The 22,219-nt window shown below is 35.0% G+C and overlaps 3 protein-coding genes across 3 annotated transcripts; 2 read left to right on the top strand and 1 right to left on the bottom strand.

The window, feature by feature from the left end:
* Positions 1–540: 540 nt before the first annotated feature.
* LOC129245837 (presenilins-associated rhomboid-like protein, mitochondrial) lies at positions 541–2,455 on the top strand. The gene is made up of 7 exons (XM_054884258.1): positions 541–743; positions 807–1,005; positions 1,068–1,365; positions 1,440–1,660; positions 1,807–1,908; positions 1,977–2,074; positions 2,135–2,455. The coding sequence occupies exons 1-7, from the start codon at positions 697–699 to the stop codon at positions 2,217–2,219; spliced, it is 1,050 nt and encodes a 349-aa protein (XP_054740233.1). The 5' UTR covers positions 541–696; the 3' UTR covers positions 2,220–2,455.
* On the bottom strand, positions 2,372–3,196 carry LOC129245838 (RNA-binding protein 48). Its single transcript, XM_054884259.1, has 3 exons — positions 3,002–3,196; positions 2,800–2,944; positions 2,372–2,745 (listed from the first exon to the last, which is right to left on the bottom strand). The coding sequence occupies exons 1-3, from the start codon at positions 3,095–3,097 to the stop codon at positions 2,465–2,467; spliced, it is 522 nt and encodes a 173-aa protein (XP_054740234.1). The 5' UTR covers positions 3,098–3,196; the 3' UTR covers positions 2,372–2,464.
* Positions 3,197–8,568: 5,372 nt separating this feature from the next.
* LOC129245480 (ribonucleoside-diphosphate reductase subunit M2) lies at positions 8,569–12,916 on the top strand. Its single transcript, XM_054883660.1, has 4 exons — positions 8,569–8,765; positions 8,866–9,096; positions 11,634–12,362; positions 12,436–12,916. Exons 1-4 carry the CDS (start codon positions 8,709–8,711, stop codon positions 12,586–12,588), a joined length of 1,170 nt encoding a protein of 389 aa, XP_054739635.1. The 5' UTR covers positions 8,569–8,708; the 3' UTR covers positions 12,589–12,916.
* The last annotated feature ends 9,303 nt before the right edge of the window (positions 12,917–22,219 follow it).

Raw genomic sequence — 22,219 nt, 5'->3', positions numbered from 1 at the left:
CATTTGTTGAAATTGAAAACATTGAGGATGAATAATAATAAAATGAAGAAAATAAAATATGAACTTTATAGCAATATTATCATGAACCTATAATTATCCCGCTCCTAATGCTGCCTTCGTCTCATTCTCTCTCAGTTTGTTTTACGGAAGGTTTCACTTCTATCGCGTCTAACCGTTAGACTGGTATTTTTTTGTTTTGATTTTCTTGTTAAATTACAAATTTGGGAGTTAAGCTAAGGTAAGAGTTTGCTCTGGGAACTTCAAATATAATTTTTTAAACAATAACAAATTAATTCTGTATTTGCTAATTGAATGCTTGGTCTTTCACTATTACCATCTCTGAAATGTTAGTTACTGTACGATATCTGCATTTGGATTCCAATTCGAATAAAATGATGTCAGGTTTCGTGTCTGATTTTTTAAAAAGAAACAGAGAGGATCATTTGCTTATTTGCCCTAATATGTAAAGCAACTTATCACGAAAATAAAAGTTTTTATTGTTTAAGTGATTTGAAAATATATCGAGCACGCAGTAATCGAACTAAAATCAGCTGTTCACTTCCTTCAATTGTTGGATCAAAACAAACCGAAATAATCAGCTGATTGCAATTGAATGGAGGCGTGACGAAATCGCAAAACGTTGCAATTTATTTAAAAACAAAACAATCCTTTGCACACGCCGCGAATTAAACAAACATGATTTTACAGAGAGCTCTCTGTCGTAACTGGACCCGGCAATTAGCGTGATTATTATTAAAATTATTCATATGTAAGAGTCAGAATACTTAAATTCCATCAAATTTCAGCGAACCACTGATGCCTAGCTACAGTAGTAAGTTCCTGCGGCCACGTACGATAGTTCTTCGCACTATGCGAAGCAGTCCCCGACATGACCGTCCACCTCAGAGTAAAAATCTGCAAACATCGCCACCGTTCGAGAATTATGCCTTCGGCGGTGCAGTACCGCCAAGTAATGTAGTGAAAGCAGTAATTTTTACAGGCGCGGTAATTTAAAAGTAATACAGATTTGACGAATTTCTCAATGAGTAACATCTTAAATTTTATAGTTTAGTGTTGGCTGTTTCATGGGTGTCACCATATTGGAGTATGAGAACGCGCGCAATATGATGTTAGAGAAGGCACGTCTAAGTAAATTTCCATGGCTAAAACGACAAACGGTTAACCAAGAACAAAATGTTTGGCCAGAAGTAAAGCAGGAATTGCAACTCCACTGGGATAAATTAACGCCTGGTGAACGGGTGTTTGTGCCATTGTGCGCACTGAATGTGTTGGTGTTTGGACTTTGGCGTGTGCCAGCCTTACGTAACACAATGATGACTTACTTTTGCTCGAACCCCGCGGGGCGTAAGTTTCAATAACTGAAAGTCTAATAATACATATATAGTATAGCTCTATTGTATCCACTTATATATTCCAAGGTGCAATTTGTTGGCCAATGTTCCTGTCGACTTTCAGTCATTACTCCATGTTTCATCTCTTCGCTAATATGTATGTGCTGCACAGCTTTTCCCGTGCGGCTGTATTATCTTTGGGAAAAGAACAATTTTTAGGAGTCTATTTGAGCGCTGGTGTGGTTGCTAGTCTCACGAGTATCCTCTACAAGACGGTGACAGCAAAGCCAGGTCTTTCGATAGGCGCGGTGAGTGTAGAAGAAAACATCACTAATTTGATCGCTTATTTGAAAATACGATTTTACATATACGATTTTGTGCTAAAAACTTTTGATTATTTACATGTTTAATATTTACAAGATCAACTATTAAAAAAGAAATACTCCAATTTCAGTCGGGTGCGATAATGGCGATTTTGGCCTATGTTTGTGCAAAGTATCCTGATACTCAATTAAGCATACTATTCCTACCCATGCTCAATTTCTCGGCCGGTGCTGTAAGTTCTCAGACACCAAAATTACATAATTACATTCTTTCATAATCACATGTTTTGTTCTCCAAAAGGCCATTAAAGTTATCATGGGTTTCGATTTGGCCGGTTGCATTCTAGGGTGGAAATTCTTTGACCACGCAGCCCATTTGGGTGGTGCTCTCTTTGGACTGTAAGTTGTAATGTCATAATGAGGAGTACAAATGTGTTGTAACGCCATAATTCTTTGCAGCTTTTGGGTCTATTACGGAACTGAATTGTGGCAAAAACGAATACCGTTCCTTACAATGTATCATGACCTACGTAAAACCAAATAACCGAGATGTTCATTCATTGGTAGCCGGAGTAAATATAATTGTAATTCTGCTTTAGATAACATAAAATTCGTAGTTGAGCGAAGTATATTGAAACAAAAAAAACAATTGTAGCTCAGCACATTATCATGTTTTTAGGTAGTGAAACAGAGTCACACATTTTTATGTGTTCTTCTGCGTTTTAAATTTCTAATGGGAAAGCGAATAAAAGCAAATTACATAAATATATTTCTATACAACTCAGTCTTTTATAATTCTTTTTTTCTTTTATTCTGCATCTGAGAAGACTGCGAAGCATGTGCCGTTGTTGATGCCGCTTTTCCGTTCAAGCGCTGTCTATGGTTAATTTCAGATTTCCGTATCAACATTTTTTGTCGAAGTTCATCCACAGTTTCATACTCTGGAGCATAAGAGACATGAAGTATGCCACCATAAAACTCCTGCGCGTCTAAGTAGAGTTTTGCAAGCCGTGCTGACTGCACTTTTGAAAATTTCACATGAAATACATCAGTGAAGGCCTCCAAATTAACTAGAGAGAAAAATTATAAATTAAGCACAACAAATGGCTATTTTAATAATTAACCTTTTTTAGCCAACTGCTCCGTTACACAAAGGAGAAATTCCATTTCTCCACATCGTTGGAGCTTGCACTTCAATTCCTGTTTTAAATTAATTTTTGGAACTCCAAATACTAAAAGGTGCTTCGATTCATTCGCCACGGTGTATACCTTCAAAGATCAAGGATAATTAAGGACTTGTTATTTGTATATTGTTAAGAAAAATACCTTAACCGCTCTTAATCGACGCCCTTTTCGGTAATCCAAACGATTCAGACAATACTTTTGACGATTATGGTGAGTGAAACCATTCGCATCGGCCATATTTCGTTGATTGCCTTTTGTTGGATCGACTAATCCTTATTTTATTCTTTAGTCATAATTTTACATATTTCTTGAAAAATGTTCTCCTGCATATTTATTGTTTACAAGGTGGATTTATTAAGGTGACAGCATTCACCCAGCTGAATTTTTCACCGTAGGTATGGCTTACGTCAAAATGATATGCTTTGTTTGTATGTATTGGTATGTTTACATTCGTATGTTTACATTTGCTTGCTGATTTTGACGTGATGGTTTCACCAAACGCAACAACAAATACATGTAGGGTTTTACTTATATGTGTTTGCTGTCACCCGTAAAAAATTCGCCTTGATTGTTTACATGAAGTGGAAAAATTGCCAGCCAATTATTTTGAAATCGATACAAATATTTTCTTATCCAAAGATTACTTTCGGAAAAATTGTAATTTAGTGGCAGCTCCAGTGCAGAGTTGATAACTACTAGAAATAAGGTAATTCACGCTTTGTACTAGGGGCCAGTGCTAGTTTAAATAAGATGATTTTTTTTAAACTGAGTTTAAAATTGGCCGATTAAACTTTGAATATTGCGCAATTCAAAGACATAAAGGAGTGAGTGGGAATAGGAGGCAAAGAATTAGTGTTAAATTCTTGTACAATTTATAATCACATGAATGTAATGAACATTTATTTTTATTTTACTAAAATTAAATCGTGAAGATATTTGAATTATAAATCAGTAGTATTATAGGTGAAAAATATGCACACGAAAAAAGGTATGCCTTATGGAAGCGGAGTGTATAGCATCTAACCTTTTCGTTTTTGGCGTAATGATGAGAACAATTGACTGTCAAACTCAAACCAACAAAGATAATGGATCACCCAGGGTGCAATATTTTTCTTTATTATTCTTCTTCTCTAATATAGATATATTTCTGGTATGAAAATGTTACTCATAAAAAAGCTTCCCTTTAGAGTCAGCATAATGCAAAGTATACCCGCTCCGACCATTTCATCAAGAGGGGCATATTGGATAAACGGTTGTACTATGTATAGTATGGTTGTACAACCGATTTCCATATACATATGAAAATTAAAGTGTTGTAAGTTTTGGTAGGCGGGGTTAAGCAGTTGTACAATGAGTTGAAACGTGTATATGCAGATTGTACAACCAACTTTACTTACATTTTTATTTTCACAGAAAATAAATTAAAAAAAAAAAAATTAAAAACAAAAACAAAACAATAAAATAAAAATTTAAAAAATGAAAAAAAAATTAAAAATAAAGAAAAAAGAAAGTTACAAAAATAAAAATAAAAAATAAAAAGAAATTAAAAAAAAGAAATAAATATAAAAAATTTAAAAAAAAAATGATCACAAGAAACCTTATAAAATTTAAAAAAATATATAAAAACTAGCATTTCCCAGTGGGCTTCGCACCACCATACATGAAATGTTTTTTTTATATCGCAAGAAATTTTTCATATTAAATAAGTTTTCTTTATAGAACTCGTAAAATGTTTAAACAGTTGAATTAGTTGATTTTTTTCATTCAACATACTTTCTAAAGATGTCACAATAGCCTTTTCTGTACTTTTTTAAAATTTGATTGTGGTGGTCACCTATATACAGGTAAGGTGGAAGAGCCGATAAAAACTTGTAATTAAACTTTGATTCTTTAATTTCCATTTCAATTTTTTACGCTAAATAAATTATGCTAAAATAAATAAAGTTAAAAATGTTTTTCCAGTTCCTTGAATGCTCCAGTTTTTATTATATTTTCGTCCAAAATTAATATTAACATAATACACTTACAACCACAACAGTACAACAGAAACGCTCATAAGCGGCTGTGTATTTGTTGTTGTTTTTTCCATACAGGCATTTCGTATGAGAGGAAACCATTACTCACATAAAATGTCATAACTCAGGAACGGCTGCACCGATTTCAATCAAACTTCACACAAGCCACCTCCTTAAAGATAGAAAATAACTCTAAAATTTTTGTGCCAATCGGTTCGGCGGTTCTTGAGTTATAAGATTACCAAGGATAGATTTAAAAAAAAAACACAAAAAAGAAATAAATAAAATAACAAAAAAAAATAATCAAAAAAACTTTATAAAAATTAAAAAATAAGAATAATCAAAAAAACGTTATAAAAATTAAGAAATAAATAAAAAACCATTTCATCAATTATTATTACTGAACAAATTTCACTTGATTCCTGCATTTTGCGAAATGTTCAACACCACGAATATGATAATAATAAAGTTGGACAACGCCAAAGGCTGTCTGAACGACAGATAACTGGATCCGAAACTCTTTTTCCCGTGAGTCAATATGTGAATTCTTTACACGGTGTATAGAATACCAAAAGTGGTGCCTTCCGAAAACCGCTACTTTATTTTTCCAAAATTTGTCATCACTAGAAATAAAACAAAACAAGTAAACAATACAAACAAACGGAAGAGAAAGTGCATGTCTGTAAATATTTAATGAATGACTTAGTAATATTGTGATTTTAGGATTTGGGACATTTAAACTAAAGAAACTAATAAAAATACTTCCAAACGTAGTTATTTTGCGTTTCCTTACCGTAGACGCCTTGGCAAGGAAATGTGAAATATTTTAATATATTTTAAATTAAAACAAAATTAATTTCATTATTAAGGAAAATCAGATAATATACATACATATGTACTTGAGAGCTCGTCTAAAGACATTGTACGACACATCATTACTATACTATTACTATTGTTTATTGTAATACTTAATACTATAAACTGGAAATAAATAAACAAATATTGTATAAAAAAAAATATAGGTATGGAAATTTCTTGTTTTGGCATTATCTATTGCTTACGCTTACTCTTCCTCTTCACAATTAAGTAATTTATTTTCCTTTTGTTGGAATGATTGAAACCGCAATCTTGTTTTATATCCTACAATTCAATATTACAATATAATTTATTGGCTTAAGACATCAACCTATCACCAACTTTAATATTAACCGTCTCCCTTTTTTACTTTTCCTTCTTACTTGAATAAAATTTCCTGCAAAATATGTATTATATTTAAGTACATACATACATATATCGCGACATTAACGTGTCGACCTTTTTTCGTCAGTTATTTTTGGCGCCTAATTTCTGGCAGCTAGCCATAAACTGAACGTTACATATTTCTGGTCTGAGCGGTAACATTAGAACCACCAAATCGCAAGAAAGCCCAAATCAGCTGTTCTACCGATATCACCTTGCACGGATTCCCCTTGCAGGAATCCGTTAGATACAACAACAGCCAAAACAACAAAAACAATGTGCCTCCAAAAACCAAAGTCGAACTCTGATGAGTTCTGAATTGCAAGGTTAACCTTTACATAAATGAACCTCTTTACAGGTCCAATTTTCCACACTAGGGCACCGTTGAAAACAACCATAGGAAACGGAATCCTTTCTTGAATTTAGACTGGAGGAGTCAGATGTGTAAGAAGACATTTTGGCGTCAAAGTGCTTCTTCGAACAAAGGCCTGTGCTATTGTAACTTCCTAGACTGCAATATGAACTAGCAGCACTGTCGCTGCTATTATTGTGAAATTCATTGGTATAGTAAATATTGCAATATTTAGCGATATCAACATGAACATGTCTGATCATGTTCGCGATGCGGGAATATTGGATACTACGTCATTCTCTCTCCACCAATTCATCGCCTTCCGTTATGCCACTCACCTCAATTTTTCCATAGAGCGTTGATGTATATACTTACATACCTATATGTATGAAATCAACGTTCTCTACCTTTACATCTTTTAAATTAATTTACATACATATGTACATACATGCATGCATACGACTATATCTACCCAGCTAGCAAGAAAATGTACGTTTTGTGGAACGTGCATGTTTTCTATCCATGAAACAACGGAAGATCATCGGTAATTGTAGATTTGTAGATCATCGGTAATTGTAGTCATTTTATAACTTTTACAAAACAGCTTCAAAATTGTGCAAGAACAAATTTAAAAATATGTGAAGATTTTCAAGGAAAACCAGCTGCGAAAACAAGCCTTTACTTAACATTAAAGCATATTGTAGGTGCATACATAAATGATATTATTTACTATTATGAGTAAGATTTAAAATGAACTAGGTTTTCTTAATTTACAGATAGTTATCGTCCAGAGTTTCAAGGACTTTATAAGTATGCATTATATTATTTACTTAACGTTTAAAATTGAAAATTTTTATTATATGCTGGTTTCATAACTGACTTAAATCGGTATATGTAGTCAATGTCAACAAATTCATCAAAACTTGCTGGCGGAGAGTTATGACGGCAAATGTTGTTAAATATCTCCCTTGGAGCGACACCCATACAAAAAAGCGTGATCGTATTGACAACAACGGCAACAATTAGAAATAAATAAATTATTTTTTTTTAATTATTCACTAAAATTCTTCGATTTCAGAAAAATATGAAACTTACTAGCTGATTATCTAAAGAAACAAAAACTACGATACTACGAAACGAAAAAAATAATCAAATGTAAACTTATGATTTGCAATTATATCATTTAATCGCATGCACCGAATTAATTACCGAACGTAAAAATACACCAATTTATGAAATACAAATTTTAACGCATTCGAAAGATGTACATACGAATTAGAAAGTCATCCAAAACAAGAAGGAAGTACTACATATAATCGGAAATGGATGACAAACGCTTTCATGAGCGTATAAGAAATATATTTAGAAATTATTAAAAAATGGATGAAGGAAGTGTATTCGAAAATTCGTGAAAATTTATCCGTTTTTAGACATGCCAAAATGTAGTGTTTGAATGTTTTCTTTAATGGGCGAAGATATCCGAAAAACGTCCGAAAACTGTTTCCACTTTCGGATGAAATGTCGGTATTTCATCAGAATTTCCGTTTTCGGATACGATTGCAAACTTATTGCCAACTGGGCACATGTATACATGTATAATGTTCTTGTGTATAATGTATACGTTAACGTTCTCTGCTGGGCATACGTGCGATTTTTCTGCGAAACGGATGAGCGATGACTTACATACACACACATGCATAAGTAAATATTTTGCGGTGAGCGGTAATGAGTAAAAGTTTGTACAAGTAAAAATATATCTTTATTCACATATAAAGGAGTACTTGGAAATGTTGTTGGTATTTATACATAATGTTGATATCTTATAGCATTTAAGTTCTTTGGCAAAAACACGATCTTTCGTTTTAGTACATGGCATCCTTAATTTATGCTTGCATCAAAATAATGAATTTTGATTTTGGAGAGTTTCTGACATTCTTTATTTGTAATGAATTCTCCAATCCCTTCAATTCGCATTCTTCATTGACTTTCTCTCTCACACATTCGTAAACAAGTACACTGAGCAACAACAATTTTTTCCCGCCATAACATTCCGCGAATGCACCTGAAATTGCTTATAAGAGGGTTCGTCGTCGTTTGCTCGTTCAATAATTTTTCTGACGTTGAGCGAGTTCTATTTAAGTTGTGATAGAGAGAGGCGCATTGTAAATTAAATAGATTTTAAATTAAATTATTGTGTGATATTCCATTCTCTTTTCGTTTGATCCATCTAATATAAGAAAAAATGGCATTTGCTGGCAAAGAAAATATCTCTGAAAACATGGAGAAATTTTCGCTGAAGGTGAGTGTAATTATCGGATTTTTGTAGCGCTGTCACGTTTTTGCTGATGCTGTTCTTTTATTTTGCTTATTTACATACATTGTCGTATTGCTGGTTGCAGAGCCCAAGAAAAATTTTGACGGACGTTAATAACACGCGCAAAATGTCTATCGGTGACGAGGATGTAACGAAAGTCCAACAGGACACGGCTGCAGTGGAACAAGTGACAACGCTGGCCAGTAAGCCTGCAGCACCTTTTGACCCAACAATTGAGCCACTGCTGAAAGAGAACCCACGTCGTTTCGTAATTATGCCCATCGAATATCCTGATATATGGCGGATGTACAAGAACGTAAGTTTTGAAAACGGTTTATTTAAAACATTAACATAATTTGTAAAACTACAACAAATATCGATTGGCATAAGTTATAAACTAGTTCGGGGAAGTGAAAGAGGTTATCCCCAATATAAGGCATATGCATATTTACCAGCCGGCAAATTGCGCGGCCACTGCTTTGTGGAAAAATACAATGTTGGTGGCGTTGACGTTGGCAGCATGAACATGATTCGACATGTTTGATTTCGGTACATTCGCGTACACTACGTCATTACCTTTCTCGAGTGACTGTATCTGCTTTCATTCTATCTATGAAATTAGTTCGTTAAATACCAAATCATCTGCGGTGGTGTTATATATGTATGTGTGTATAAACCTGTGTGATTATTTCGGCATAACCGCTTTTTGTGCTAAGCAATGACCCATGCTCGAATGAGTAAGTGCAAGTGGGGTAATGGAAGTGTTACAAATTGGCGCGCAGCTGATCGCTGTAGATTGCAGTGGTGGCGGCAAATTTTTCCCGCGCGCGCTCTTTTTGGTTTTATTTTTTTTGCGCGTTTTCCCTCATAAGTTGAACATTGCATACTTATATGTACATATGTTTAGACATGGCTAAATCTGTACATACATATGTGTTGATATACTGAGTTATAAGGTACATACATATATATGTAATTGGAAAACGCCTTCTTCTTCTTGATTGGCGCGTATACTGTGTAAGCGATTTCGGCCAAGTTTAACAAGGTGTTTCTCCTGTTAATGGGGTAGAACGTCTATACCCACGATGGCCATGATCTAGCCAGCTCAGTTGCTGCACCTTATTTAGCTCATATGGCTCCATTATATGCGATATTCGTCGTCGCCAACGTGCAAAGGTCCAAAAATCTTTTGGAGAATCTCTTGAACCTATGTTTATATGTAGGCATTATGTGTGCAGTATACAATTGTGGTTCTGAGTAATGCATGAATACATACATACATACATATATTCGAAATAGAGAGTAAACCTTGAGCATTTTTGTTTTTACCAAGGCTATAATGTTTTGTTTGTATTTACGCGTCATTATTTTGCAATTAATACATTAGTGTACCTGTATTTGGGTGCTGTTGGCCTGTCGAATGGTCACGCATTCAGATAACCCCAAAAATGTTCAGAACGATGAGAGGAGTCGATTCATGCGAACAATATTTCATGGAAACTTGGTACACAATAACCAAGAAAAAATTGAGAAAATGTGCGGTGCCATGTCCACTTTGGCGTAAATGCGTTTACGTCGATAACGACTTAATAAAACTCGCCCTAACAGGGTGCATGTATTGCTCTCCACCTGATATACATACATAGATTCCGACATATATTAATATTCAGATTGGATGAAACAGTGCCCGCTTTTTAAAACTATATTTCCGTCTGCTTCTCTGGAGTTTGTTTGATTTTAAAAATTAACAGCCTAAATATATTGGTGTTGACTTTCTATTGCTACCACGATAAATTTGCTTATAACATCTAAGTGCGTGAATCGAATTATAAAAATTATAACTCACAAATGTAGTCACCATATCAGCCTTTTGATTTATAGTAATTTTTTTTTAATTACCATTAAGAATTAATATCAATATTTCACGTTAAAAATGCTTAATTTTTGCATAAGCTTGAAAAAACTCCCTATTACAGACGCTTATTTTACTTAAAACAAACACAGGAAAGTAACAATATTCACTTATAAATACTCCTTATTAATTCAAGATTTGATTTAAAGCTATTTTTGCCCAATAATATTACGAGTTTTATTAAAATTCTATTATTGCAAATGTTCTTCTAAAGGTCCCAATAAATGTGCCAGACGAACTGTCAAAGGAACGATAGTGAGAAGGGAATAAGCGATTACATTAATTTGGAATAAAAAATCGGCGCTTTTTTGTTTGGAAATATAGAAACAAAAATAAAAAAAAACATTTTTATAAAAAATGAAAATTTGGAATAAAAAATCGCGCGATTAGCTCTAAATTGAATTTCATGCCCGCTATGCAATGTTCGGTCCGAACCGAATTTACTTCTTCCTTACTTGTTTTTAAGTTATAAGTGCATTAAAAAAATGTGAAAAAGGCTTTGAGTCAATCAAGCGTATATTTTATATTTTGGGCTGCAATATATTTTATCTGCCGCCGAATGGGTTTGGGGTGTGAATAACATCCAAAAGGTCACCACAGGTTCGAAACACCAAGTGATAGAAATATTTTTTTTTAGCCACCGCTCTCGGCAGACAGTAGAACACTTCCTAGTTTCCCCTATTTCCTACTTTTGCCATGAAAAAGTTTCTCATACAAAAAAAAAAAAATCTGCCGTTCGCAGGCGGCGTAAAATTGTAGGTCCCTCCGTTTGTGGAAAATTATCGAGACTTGCGCCACAAATAATAGGACGAGGAGCTCGATCATACACCCAAAAATGGTGTATGCGCCAATCATAATATATATACATATATTATATATGTGTATTACGTGAAATATATTTTATCGCTTTAAATAACAAAATAAAATTTTTGATCCTACAGGCAGAAGCATCCTTCTGGACAGTGGAAGAAGTCGATCTATCCAAAGACATGGATGACTGGGACCGTCTTACGGACAACGAGCGGCATTTTATTTCACATGTGTTGGCATTCTTTGCCGCTTCTGATGGTATAGTGAATGAAAATTTGGTTGAACGCTTCAGCCAGGAAGTGCAAATTACGGAGGCGCGTTGCTTCTACGGCTTTCAAATCGCCATGGAAAACGTTCATTCCGAAATGTACAGCATACTAATTGATACATATATTAAAGATTCCAAGCAAAGGGATTACTTGTTCAATGCTATTGAGACGATGCCTGCCGTAAAGCGCAAGGCTGATTGGGCGCTTGCTTGGATTTCATCAAAATCTGCCAACTTTGGCGAACGCATAATTGCATTTGCCGCCGTCGAAGGCATATTCTTTAGTGGTAGTTTTGCTTCGATCTTCTGGCTGAAGAAACGTGGTTTGATGCCAGGTCTGACGTTCTCCAATGAACTAATCTCACGGGATGAAGGCCTGCATTGTGATTTCGCTTGTCTAATGTTCCATCACTTGGTGCAAAAACCGAGCAAAGAGCGTATTGTCGAAATTATTGCTGAAGCTGTCAAAATCGAACAAGAATTCTTAACCGATGCTTTACCTGTGAACTTGATTGGCATGAATTGTAGTCTGATGTCAGATTACATTGAATTTGTAGCAGATCGCTTGCTGGTCGAATTGGGAGTGAACAAGGTAAAATTATATTGTACATTGTAAAATATATGCATTCACATTCATTAATTGCAATCATTAATTGGTTTTACAGATTTACAATTCACAAAACCCATTCAGTTTTATGGAGCTTATCTCATTAGACGGTAAAACGAATTTCTTTGAAAAGAAAGTGGGCGAATATCAGAAATTGGGCGTTACCGCGAAACGCATGGATCATGCCTTCACGCTAGATGCGGATTTCTAAAATTTTACTTGTACCTACCATTTGTAGATATACTTATAAACATACTATATATATTAAGATAATATTGTATTAAGAATCTAGTTTATAGAAAACTGTAGCAATTTCTTTAAATTTGTTTACAATACTACTTACCTGACATTGGCACTACTATTTTTTCTAGTTATGTATATTTTTATTGTATATCATCGACATTTCCACAATGCTTTCATTATTTTTTAAATTTGCAAATATACGCATTTTACATTGCTCGTTAGTTAAAAAGAAATATAGACTAAACTAAATTTTAGCGCAACAGTAGATTGTACGTAATAAAACGAAAACAAAAATATGACTAATTTATGTAATGTGCCTGGAATTGAAGGTTTTTCGCATTGAAAATCGGTAAGTACACTAAATGCTTGTCTACTGTGGGTAATGCGTAGAAGCTTGTGTCTATCGAGAGTGATGTAGGACTTGGTTGGTTGGACGATAGATACTTTCATATGCCTTTTTATGTTGTTGTTGTTGTTGTTGTTGTTGTTGTTGTTGTTGTTGTTGTTGTTGTAGCAGCATAAACATTCCCCATATTTACATACGGGGAATGCTGCTGGAGTGACAGTCCTTGGCCGGATATAAATCCGGGTCGTTTCGGTAACGTAGAACCGACTGTCGTGGAAACCTTTTTGATCTCATGATGCAGTTATTGGCTATGTTCAGAAACGCATGCAGCGCTGGCAACACTGTCAATGTGACAATTCATGCAACTGATAGATTTGTTGAAAAATTGCAAATAGATTTGTTGCATTTATGAACGCGCTGTGCAGTAAAATGGAATTGTTACTAAGGGGGCGTCCATAAATTACGTGAGATGTTTAAGGGGGGGAGGGGGTCGAGTCAAATCTCATCTAATCTTACGTTGGAGAGAGGGGGGGTCTCGGCAATTATCACGCAATTTTTTTTCTGATTGAAACAAAAAAAATTATACTATTTTGGTCCATTATCCAGATTGAACATGCTTAAGATTTAATCTTAAGCGTAATCGTAGTATGATTAAGATCATTCACTAATTCGTTCGATAGAAAATAATTTCATTCATACTTCGACGTTATACATTACTACTGTCAAACCACCATATTTGTTTTATACCAAATAGCTCAATTTAATCTGAATTTACAGTACAGTGTAGCCCGTCGTTTGTTTTCGCGCCACTATCACCCGAACGCGCGACTCAATGAACAAGAGCGTACGAGCTGAGTGGCAGCGACACACGGACAGGTTCCAACCTTCTTTGTTTATTATTGTAAATGTTTTACTCGACTCAGTTCATGATCTTACTAATTTAAAATGAGTTATCCAGATTTTTATAACGCATACGTCTATAAGGCGAAGAAGTCCTGCCACGACGATGTGATAAAATTATGAAATACCTCGAAGCAAAAATTCCCGAAGAAAGAAGAGTTAATACATCACATTAAACATGCGATTGAACGGCTTCTCAGGGAATCCACTGAGAGAAAAGTTCGGTTTACTTTAGCATTCCTTCAAAAGGTAGGTTAAATATATGTGTTTTTAAGAAAATACTTTTTTTATATAAAGTTTATTGTTACATTTAATAGCATAAAAAAAACTGAAACAGTGAAATTCTTGATAAAATATGCTAAAATCATAACTACAAAATATTAGCGCGGTCATTTCCTTCACTGTTTTCACTTCGTTATAATTATAATTCAAAATCAGCTTCTTGTGATCAGCGATGATATGGATGAAGCTATGTCGAGCACTACACCATCTAACGTACGTCCCACTCCAGCACAAGATGTTATGAAGAAACAGATTGCTAAGCTGCATATGGAGCTTGACCTAAGTGCTGCAGCGCACGCCGGAGTGATCTGCATATGATTCTTCACGACTGTTTTCTGCCACCTCAATACCCTATCACTCAGGTTGATGGACATTTGACAATTTCGGACTTTAAAGAACATGACGGAAAGTCATTTGCTCCATTTCGAATACGCCTACCGATTCAACCGCTGAATGCCTTCATCAGCACGCCTTATGATCTCTATTGCCCAAGTATACGTGATGATGTAGAGAAAAGATGCTGCAGTACATGCGGTATTTACTTCGCATCTATCACAAGAGCTGCAGAGCACAGGCGAGCAGCTCACATTGCACCAGCTAAGCAAGCGCGTATGTTCCGCAAAGTGCGACCCTCACAGATTGTCGAAAGACGAGCTAATGAGTTACTGTGCGCAAGCGTCAACGGCTTAGAATGGCTAGATCAGAACGAAGTTGAAGGAGCAGATGATTTTACTGAAAATCATATGGACATGTTGGTCCCAATAGTCTCTCTGGCAACCGCGCATGATTCTCCATGGACTGAATTAGAGTAGATATTCTTTTTTTAATCGCAGTAGTTACGATTTAAGTCTTCTATTGTTAAATTTTTATTACACTTATAACTCTCAGCAATATTGATTACTAGTCTTAAATAGTCGTAAATAAAAGCACGAAGCAAATTTTTTTTTTCTTTTTACAATAACAATCCAACGCGTTTACATAAGAAACCCACATTTTGAAAAATCTCACGTGAGATTGGGGGATGGGGTTGAATAAAATCTCACGACATCTCACCAGGGGGGAGGTTCAGAAAATATAAAAAAACACCTCACGTAATTTATGGACGCCCCCTAAGTTTGGTCATGGACGATGTATGTGAGGAAAAAACCGATGGTCTTTTATTGAATTTAAGAAAAAAAACCGTGTAAAGCTCAAAATAAGGACATATCTTGTCAAAAGTTTATATTAAAACGGAAAATACCCAAAAATAAGTATTTTTTTGAAACAATAAAATCGTTTCCCGAGGATATATTTTATTCTCATTTTCGAATGAATTGGTCCACTTTTGAGGTAAGTTTTTGATATCCAGTTGCATCAGTATTTTTAATCAAATGTTATGAAGTATTTGAAAGCAGCTTTAACTCCAGTTTGGTTAACTGCAAGGACTGGTCGTTTTCGCTGGGCGATGTTTCTATCTATTTTTAAATCTTTATTAACTTTTTTTACTTCATCTACGACCTTAGCCCAGAGCACGCTCTTTTTCCTCCTTCCCGACGTGAACTCGTTCTCCATGCTCAGTCGGACTCTGAGCAGTAATTTTATCTCCGATGTACTAAAGTAATCACTAAAACCAAGAAAGTATAATAAAATAAAGTTTAAATATTGTATTTTTCATCAATTTTTGTATTAAAAGTTAAAATAGATAATTAAATACCCACTTTTCATCAGACATTGTACTAGCGTATTTATTGGCAGTGTGAAAATTTTTGCTGCAAATAATGCACGACTTTTGATACAAAAATGACGTTTAAGAATGCGTTGCATTTGCAGTACTGCCATATTTGCATTTTTGAACGCACTGCTCACCCTGAAATGGTATGTTGCGCATTATAATGCATTGTTGAATATACACATTGTCTTATCGCTTAAAGCGCACGTGTATATTAGCTTTTTCGAGCGGATCAAGGATCCACCATGATCAATGCCATTTGCACACCCGTGTGCATGTTTTCATTCCAGGAGACATCGGAACTTAATCAATTCGGGCAGATTGTATGATTTTTCTATATAAAACAGTATAAAGATAACGGGTGATCAATTAAGAGGAGTTTTTTTCATTTGCGTTTTTTTTACAGATCGCGCGCGAGTTGTGGCAAACTGTCATCGTGGATTTGTTGAACAGCGTTTGGCATTTCATCATGGAAAGACTCACACCGCAACAACGTCTACAAATTGTTCAACTGTATTATGAAAATTAGCGTTCTGTGACAAATGTTTTTCGTGCGTTTAGACCGCATTATGGTCAACATAATCGGCCTGCCTTAAACACTATTCGACATACCATCAACAAATTTGAATCCGAATATTCATTGGTGGATAATTCTCGACCGAATAGACCACGTCCAGCAAGAAGCATTGAGAATATAGCGGCAGTAGCAGAGAGTGTACGTGAAAACCGCGATGAATCGATTCGGCACCGTTCTCAGCAACTTGGACTGTCGTATGGAACAACTTGGTCAATTTTACGGAAGGATCTTCATTTAAAAGCATACAAAATACAGCTCGTACAAGAACTAAAGCCAAATGACCTTCCTGCACGTCACCGTTTTGCTGATTGGGCTCTTGAAAAGATTGAAGAAGATCCGCTGTTTTCGAGCAAAATTTTGTTCAGCGATGAGGCGCATTTCTGGCTCAATGGTTACGTCAATAAGCAAAATTGCCGTATTTGGGATGAAGAGCAACCAGAACAGGTTCAAGAGCTACCTTTACACCCAGAGAAAACAACGGTCTGGTGTGGTTTATGGGCTGGTGGAATCATCGGTCCATATTTTTTCAAAAATGATGATGGCCGCAACGTAACTGTGAATGGTGCTCGCTACCGTACCATGATATCGGACTTTTTGCTACCTGAAATTGAATCTAATGATCTCTACGACATTTGGTTTCAACAAGACGGAGCCACTTGCCATACAGCTCGTGAAACAATGACTTTATTGAGAAGTCATTTCGGAGAGCAGCTGATTTCACGTTTAGGACCTGTGAGTTGGCCACCAAGATCTTGTGATATCACACCTTTGGACTTTTTTCTTTGGGGATTCGTGAAGCCCAAGGTCTATGCTGATAAACCAGCTACGATTGAAGCTCTGGAAGCCAACAGTACGCGTGTTATTCACGACATACCAGTCGAAATGCTCGAACGAGTGATTGAAAATTGGACCTTCAGAATGGACCACCTTAAGCGTAGTTGCGGCCAACATTTGAATGAAGTCATATTCAAAAAGTAAATGTCAAAGAATGTCCTTTCAAATGATAAATAAAGGTTTTGAACATAATTTACATTTTTGTTTTTTTTTTAACTATTGAAAAAAGCACCTCATGATTGATCACCCGTTACATTAAAATAAAATGCCGTAAAGAAATTTGTTTATACATGGCATGATTACATTACTGAAGGTTTGCTCACTTCGATCTCGTAGTCTATTATGCCCTCTAAGCATAACAGTACTCGATCCAAACTCAGTTCCCTTAATGAACCTAAGGTACAACTGGGAGATGGCTTCGCAATCTGCTCTGACGTGCGAGAATGTCCGTTAGCATTCCCAGTTAAGCTGCGAAGCAAACCTGATAGAAATGAGGTAAAAGGGGTGGCGCATGCTGTTGAGGCGGCGGTAATGGCATCAGAACTGTGTCCTAGTACGATCAGTGGGATCATTCAAAGGGCGCTAGGTGAGCTCAGTTCTTAGGCTACAGGCTGTGGCTTAAGTTTGAACCCACGTAAAATAGAACTCATGCTACGCCACTAGGTACAAGGTACCCAATTTTACTCTACCACTAATTAATGGACAAACTCTCCCAATTTCATCCAGCGCAAAGTACTTAGAAGTAATCTTGGACTCCAAACTTAGCTGGCAACTGAGGGAAACAGAAATAGCTCGGTATGCCTGCAAATGTATGCTTGGAAGAAGATGGAATATTTAACCTAAGTACATTTTATGATTGTATAAGGCTGCTATACGGCAAATTTTATGTTATTGTTGTAGCAGTATAAACATTCCCCATACATATGCGGGGAATGCTGCTGAAGTGACAGTCCTTGGCCGGATATAAATCCAGGTCGTTCCGGTTACGAAGAACCGACTATCGTGGGAACGACGGCAAATTTTATCGTATGAATCGGTAGTTTGGTGGAAAGCTCTTGGAAGAGACTGCAATATCAAATTACTTGGCAGAGTACAAAAGATCAGCCTGTCCAATGACGGCCGGTGCAATTTGATCTTGCCCTAGGGCGACTCTTAATGCACTGACACATGCTATCCCAGTAGACCTCCATTTCATGAAGATGACAACCATGAGTGCATTTAGGTTAAATGAAGCGGGTTGCTGGAAGGAAAAAAACGTATGACCATGCCACGGTGACTTTCAACAGGAATTTCTATCTGTTCATGAAGCAAATAATTTGTAAAGCTAAATACACACCAGGCAACCGTTGCAGCAACTCGGCCATGTTGAAGCAACCGTTGCCTCGTGTGTAGCTGTGTTGCCAAATGATTTTCGTGTTGCTGCAACCGTTGCCTGAAATATCAAATGAATTTGACTTTTGGGATAGGTTGCTGCAACCGCTGCTTCGTGTGTATCATTGTTTACTGCTTTTACTCGTTCAGTTCGTTGAACACAAGCGAAGAAGAAGGTTCGTGCGGAGTAAAATAAAGTGAAAAGGGGAAAAATGGCAATTGAAAATAATGAAAATTATGTTAATTTTATTAACGAATATAAAAATTTGAGAGAGCTGTGGGATATAAGTAGTGAAAAATATAAAAATAAAAATTTTAGAAAAAAAGCATACGAACAATTAAAAAATGAATACAATAAAATTGATAAAAATTTCAAGTCCGCAAAAGAGTTTCCTGTTGCAAGATACCGCAAAGTTATTGCCAGTCTAATTTCTGCTGATATTGCCTCTCTCATTATGGTATCTTGTTTCGTTATTTTGGCCTTTACGAAGTCCAACAATTTTCTAAACAGGGCTTCGTCCATCCTCATGTAATTTTTATAGTCCGCTGGCTCATTTTCCTTCAATTCTTTCAGCAGCCTCTCGTTCGAAAATTCGATTTTTTTAAAAGCCAATTTTTGGACCAGATTTTTTTTCTCTTCTTTTGTTGCATCTCTTTTCCTCATTTTCGTACAAAAGTTCGTCAATTATAATAAGAGAAGTAATTTTACGCATTTCGTCAATCATTTAAAAAATTTAATTTTACGTATCTTCCGCTTGTACCTTTCCTGCACCACAGTTATACACAATACTGAGATTGAAGCAACGGTCGCAACGTGTTTCTTAAACAAAGGCAACACGCTGCTGCAACCGTTGCTTCAACGGTTGCCTGGTGTGTATTTAGCTTAACAATTGACTACGATTTCTGATCTAACAATTGTTACAAATTATCACGTTTTGGTGTTCACGTACCCAAAAACTTGCAAAGTAGGGGAAAATGAGAGAGCAAAATTACATTCAATTTTGAGGGGAAGCTGTATAAATTTTTACTTGCAAGAATTTGCAAGTGAGAAAAACAGCTGCTCGTAAAATAAAAATAAACACGAATTAAAATTTGCGAATTGCAAATGCTAATGGAATGTTCTTTATCTGACAGCGATGATGAAATGGAAGAAATTATTGTGGACAAAATGAAGTCATGTGATTCCTAAGCTCGTTATTTTGTATTTTATTTGCTTTATTTTTTTTTTTTTAAATTTAATACGAGGTAGCTCAAGTGCAAAAATGTTTAATTTTTGTAATAAATTTTCCTGCCAATAATTTGCTGTTCGTCAAATTTGCAAATTGTTATTGGTTTTGCGTTCATGTACTTTTTTTATATTTTTCTCTTTCAGAGAGAATTCTGAGAAATTAAGTTACTGGATAATTCTTACATGAACAGACCTAATCATAACTTATAGCTAATCCTAACACTAAATACAAATGCAATTTCTAGTTCAAAATTTATTTAAATTTACAATTTAAATGTATGTATATGAGTATATAGAGGAGACAGCGTCTGTAGCTATTGCTTTGAAGTAATGTAATATATAAAATAATGATATGAATTTAATATTATTTGTCTGGAATAATCAATAACAGCTACTGCATCAGAAAACGTAGTCAATGCATGAGCCGACGCTCCTAATGTGGCCAAGCAATACTAATACTCTAATAAAAGTTTTACTAGCTGAAATTTTTCCTACAGGGTAGCGAATATGACTTAAAACAGGCAAATGTACATACTTGTGTGTGTGTGTGGGTCAACGAAACGACTTTTATTATAAATGTTTAAAACACGACTAGCGTAATGTAATGAAAGGAGGAGACATGTCTAGTATGAGCGTAAATTTATCCTTGAACAAGTAAGTTGACACGTGCTACAAAATCACGTAAAATACGAATAGGAACAAAGTATAAAACGAGACACTTTACCTCTTAACCAAAATAAAGGTTTGTTTCTTTAGTCGCCCGTTATTTGAGGATGATACTGAGAGAGTAATTTGTGTTTCTCAGTTGTTTGAAATCGGTGGCACTTTTTTTAGCAAATTTGAGGAACCTGTCAAATATTCGATGACATTAGCGCCATATTAGCCATTTGACTTTTACCGAAATTTAATAACTCCCTTTAATTCTATTGAAATTCAATTGTATACAATAATAATAAAAGGAAAAAATGAGTTGCACATTTAGAAGCTGCAAAAATACAAGACACTAATGCAAGAAAGCCAGTAAACAGTTCTTTAAATTTCGAAATACCATAATTTATTGCCATCTATTAACAATGTGGCGACGCTGCTAACAATATGAACCATTTTAAATTGCAAAAACCCCAGTATCCGTCAGGAATGCATTATATTTGAAGTTTATTCACTACTACTTAAAATAGAAAATCGAAGTTCAGAGAAATTAAAACTGATTTTTATTTACGCGCTAAAAAATTTGATTGTTTCTAGTTATTTGTGAGTTTATGAGTTTATTGCATTCGCATCTGCTCTTTTGTAAGAGCATTTCATAGTTAACCGAAATTCTCCCAGAAATGAAAGAATTTGTGTGAGTGAATTTGCAAATTTTTATCACACTCCTACATACATATACATATACATACATACATGCGAGTTATATATTATAAGTAACTTTCCCCTTTCGCTCTCGCTCTCTTCATTATCTAACTGTAATAATTAGCTATGTAAGTTATATATTTAATTGTTGTAATTGTTGTAATAGTAAATGGGGAGCTCTTTCTCTCTTCATTTTAAGTATAAATCTAACTGTTAAAATAAATTGAATAAGTATAGTTTTTAATGTTAAAGGCAGTCTTCAAAGTCACCTTGAAGAGTAAAGACAAATTCAAACTTGTGCTATTTTAATAAAGATAAATTAAATTATAATAAACTAAAAAATAAAACTTCAACAATTTATTTTATTTTCAAAAATAAATTTAACTGGCGACGAGGATGGGATATGTTACTTAAAACATATCCAGTGATAATCGGGAAAAGAAAAGGTTAAAATTTTCAACAAACCGATGTGAACCGCAAATAATTCAAGTGGACATTACTAAAGTGTGGCAAAAAGCGAAATTTTTGTAAACTTAAAAACTAAAAACTAAACCAAAAAAAAAAAAAAAAAAAAAAAAAAAAAAAATATTTCGTGTAATAACTAATCCGAAAGAATAGTTCTAACAAATTTATGATCGTTGAAAATAATTTGAACTTAGCGCAGTTGAGTGCAAAACGGCAAATTTGTGCATAATTTGTGAGCAATTTTACTGCCCAAATTGATATGACTACTGTACATATATATATTTAAAGCGGACAAAATCTTTGACAAACAAGAAAAAAGATTGGCTTCGTAAAAACAAAAAAAAAAAAAGGAAAAGAAATTACTAGAAGTTAAAAGTTAACGGAAAAAGAGAAGAAAGTGTACGGTGTGCATTCCAGTGCTAACGGCGTGAAAGACGAAAGAGAAAGCAAGCCAGCTATCATTAGAGAAAGAAGCAGAGCAGCGTTTGCTTAGAACAAACAACAACACCCACAATGGCTTTGACGCTAGCTGAGAGCT

The sequence above is a fragment of the Anastrepha obliqua genome, chromosome 4 (assembly GCF_027943255.1).
Source record: "Anastrepha obliqua isolate idAnaObli1 chromosome 4, idAnaObli1_1.0, whole genome shotgun sequence".
In the NCBI taxonomy this organism is placed as follows: domain Eukaryota; kingdom Metazoa; phylum Arthropoda; class Insecta; order Diptera; family Tephritidae; genus Anastrepha; species Anastrepha obliqua.
Note: the sequence above shows the minus strand (reverse complement) of the source record. Positions and strands in the feature narration are given on the sequence as shown.

Coding starts and splice junctions, on each gene's coding strand:
- LOC129245837 (XM_054884258.1), top strand. CDS start 697: ATGATTTTACAGAGAGCTCTCTGTCGTAACTGGACCCGGCAATTAGC. Junction 744..806: donor AACTGGACCCGGCAATTAGC/GTGATTATTATT, acceptor ATCAAATTTCAG/CGAACCACTGATGCCTAGCT. Junction 1,366..1,439: donor TTGCTCGAACCCCGCGGGGC/GTAAGTTTCAAT, acceptor ATATATTCCAAG/GTGCAATTTGTTGGCCAATG.
- LOC129245838 (XM_054884259.1), bottom strand. CDS start 3,097: ATGGCCGATGCGAATGGTTTCACTCACCATAATCGTCAAAAGTATTGT. Junction 2,945..3,001: donor GTCGATTAAGAGCGGTTAAG/GTATTTTTCTTA, acceptor TGATCTTTGAAG/GTATACACCGTGGCGAATGA. Junction 2,746..2,799: donor GGAGCAGTTGGCTAAAAAAG/GTTAATTATTAA, acceptor TTTTCTCTCTAG/TTAATTTGGAGGCCTTCACT.
- LOC129245480 (XM_054883660.1), top strand. CDS start 8,709: ATGGCATTTGCTGGCAAAGAAAATATCTCTGAAAACATGGAGAAATTT. Junction 8,766..8,865: donor TGGAGAAATTTTCGCTGAAG/GTGAGTGTAATT, acceptor TGCTGGTTGCAG/AGCCCAAGAAAAATTTTGAC. Junction 12,363..12,435: donor TCGAATTGGGAGTGAACAAG/GTAAAATTATAT, acceptor TTGGTTTTACAG/ATTTACAATTCACAAAACCC.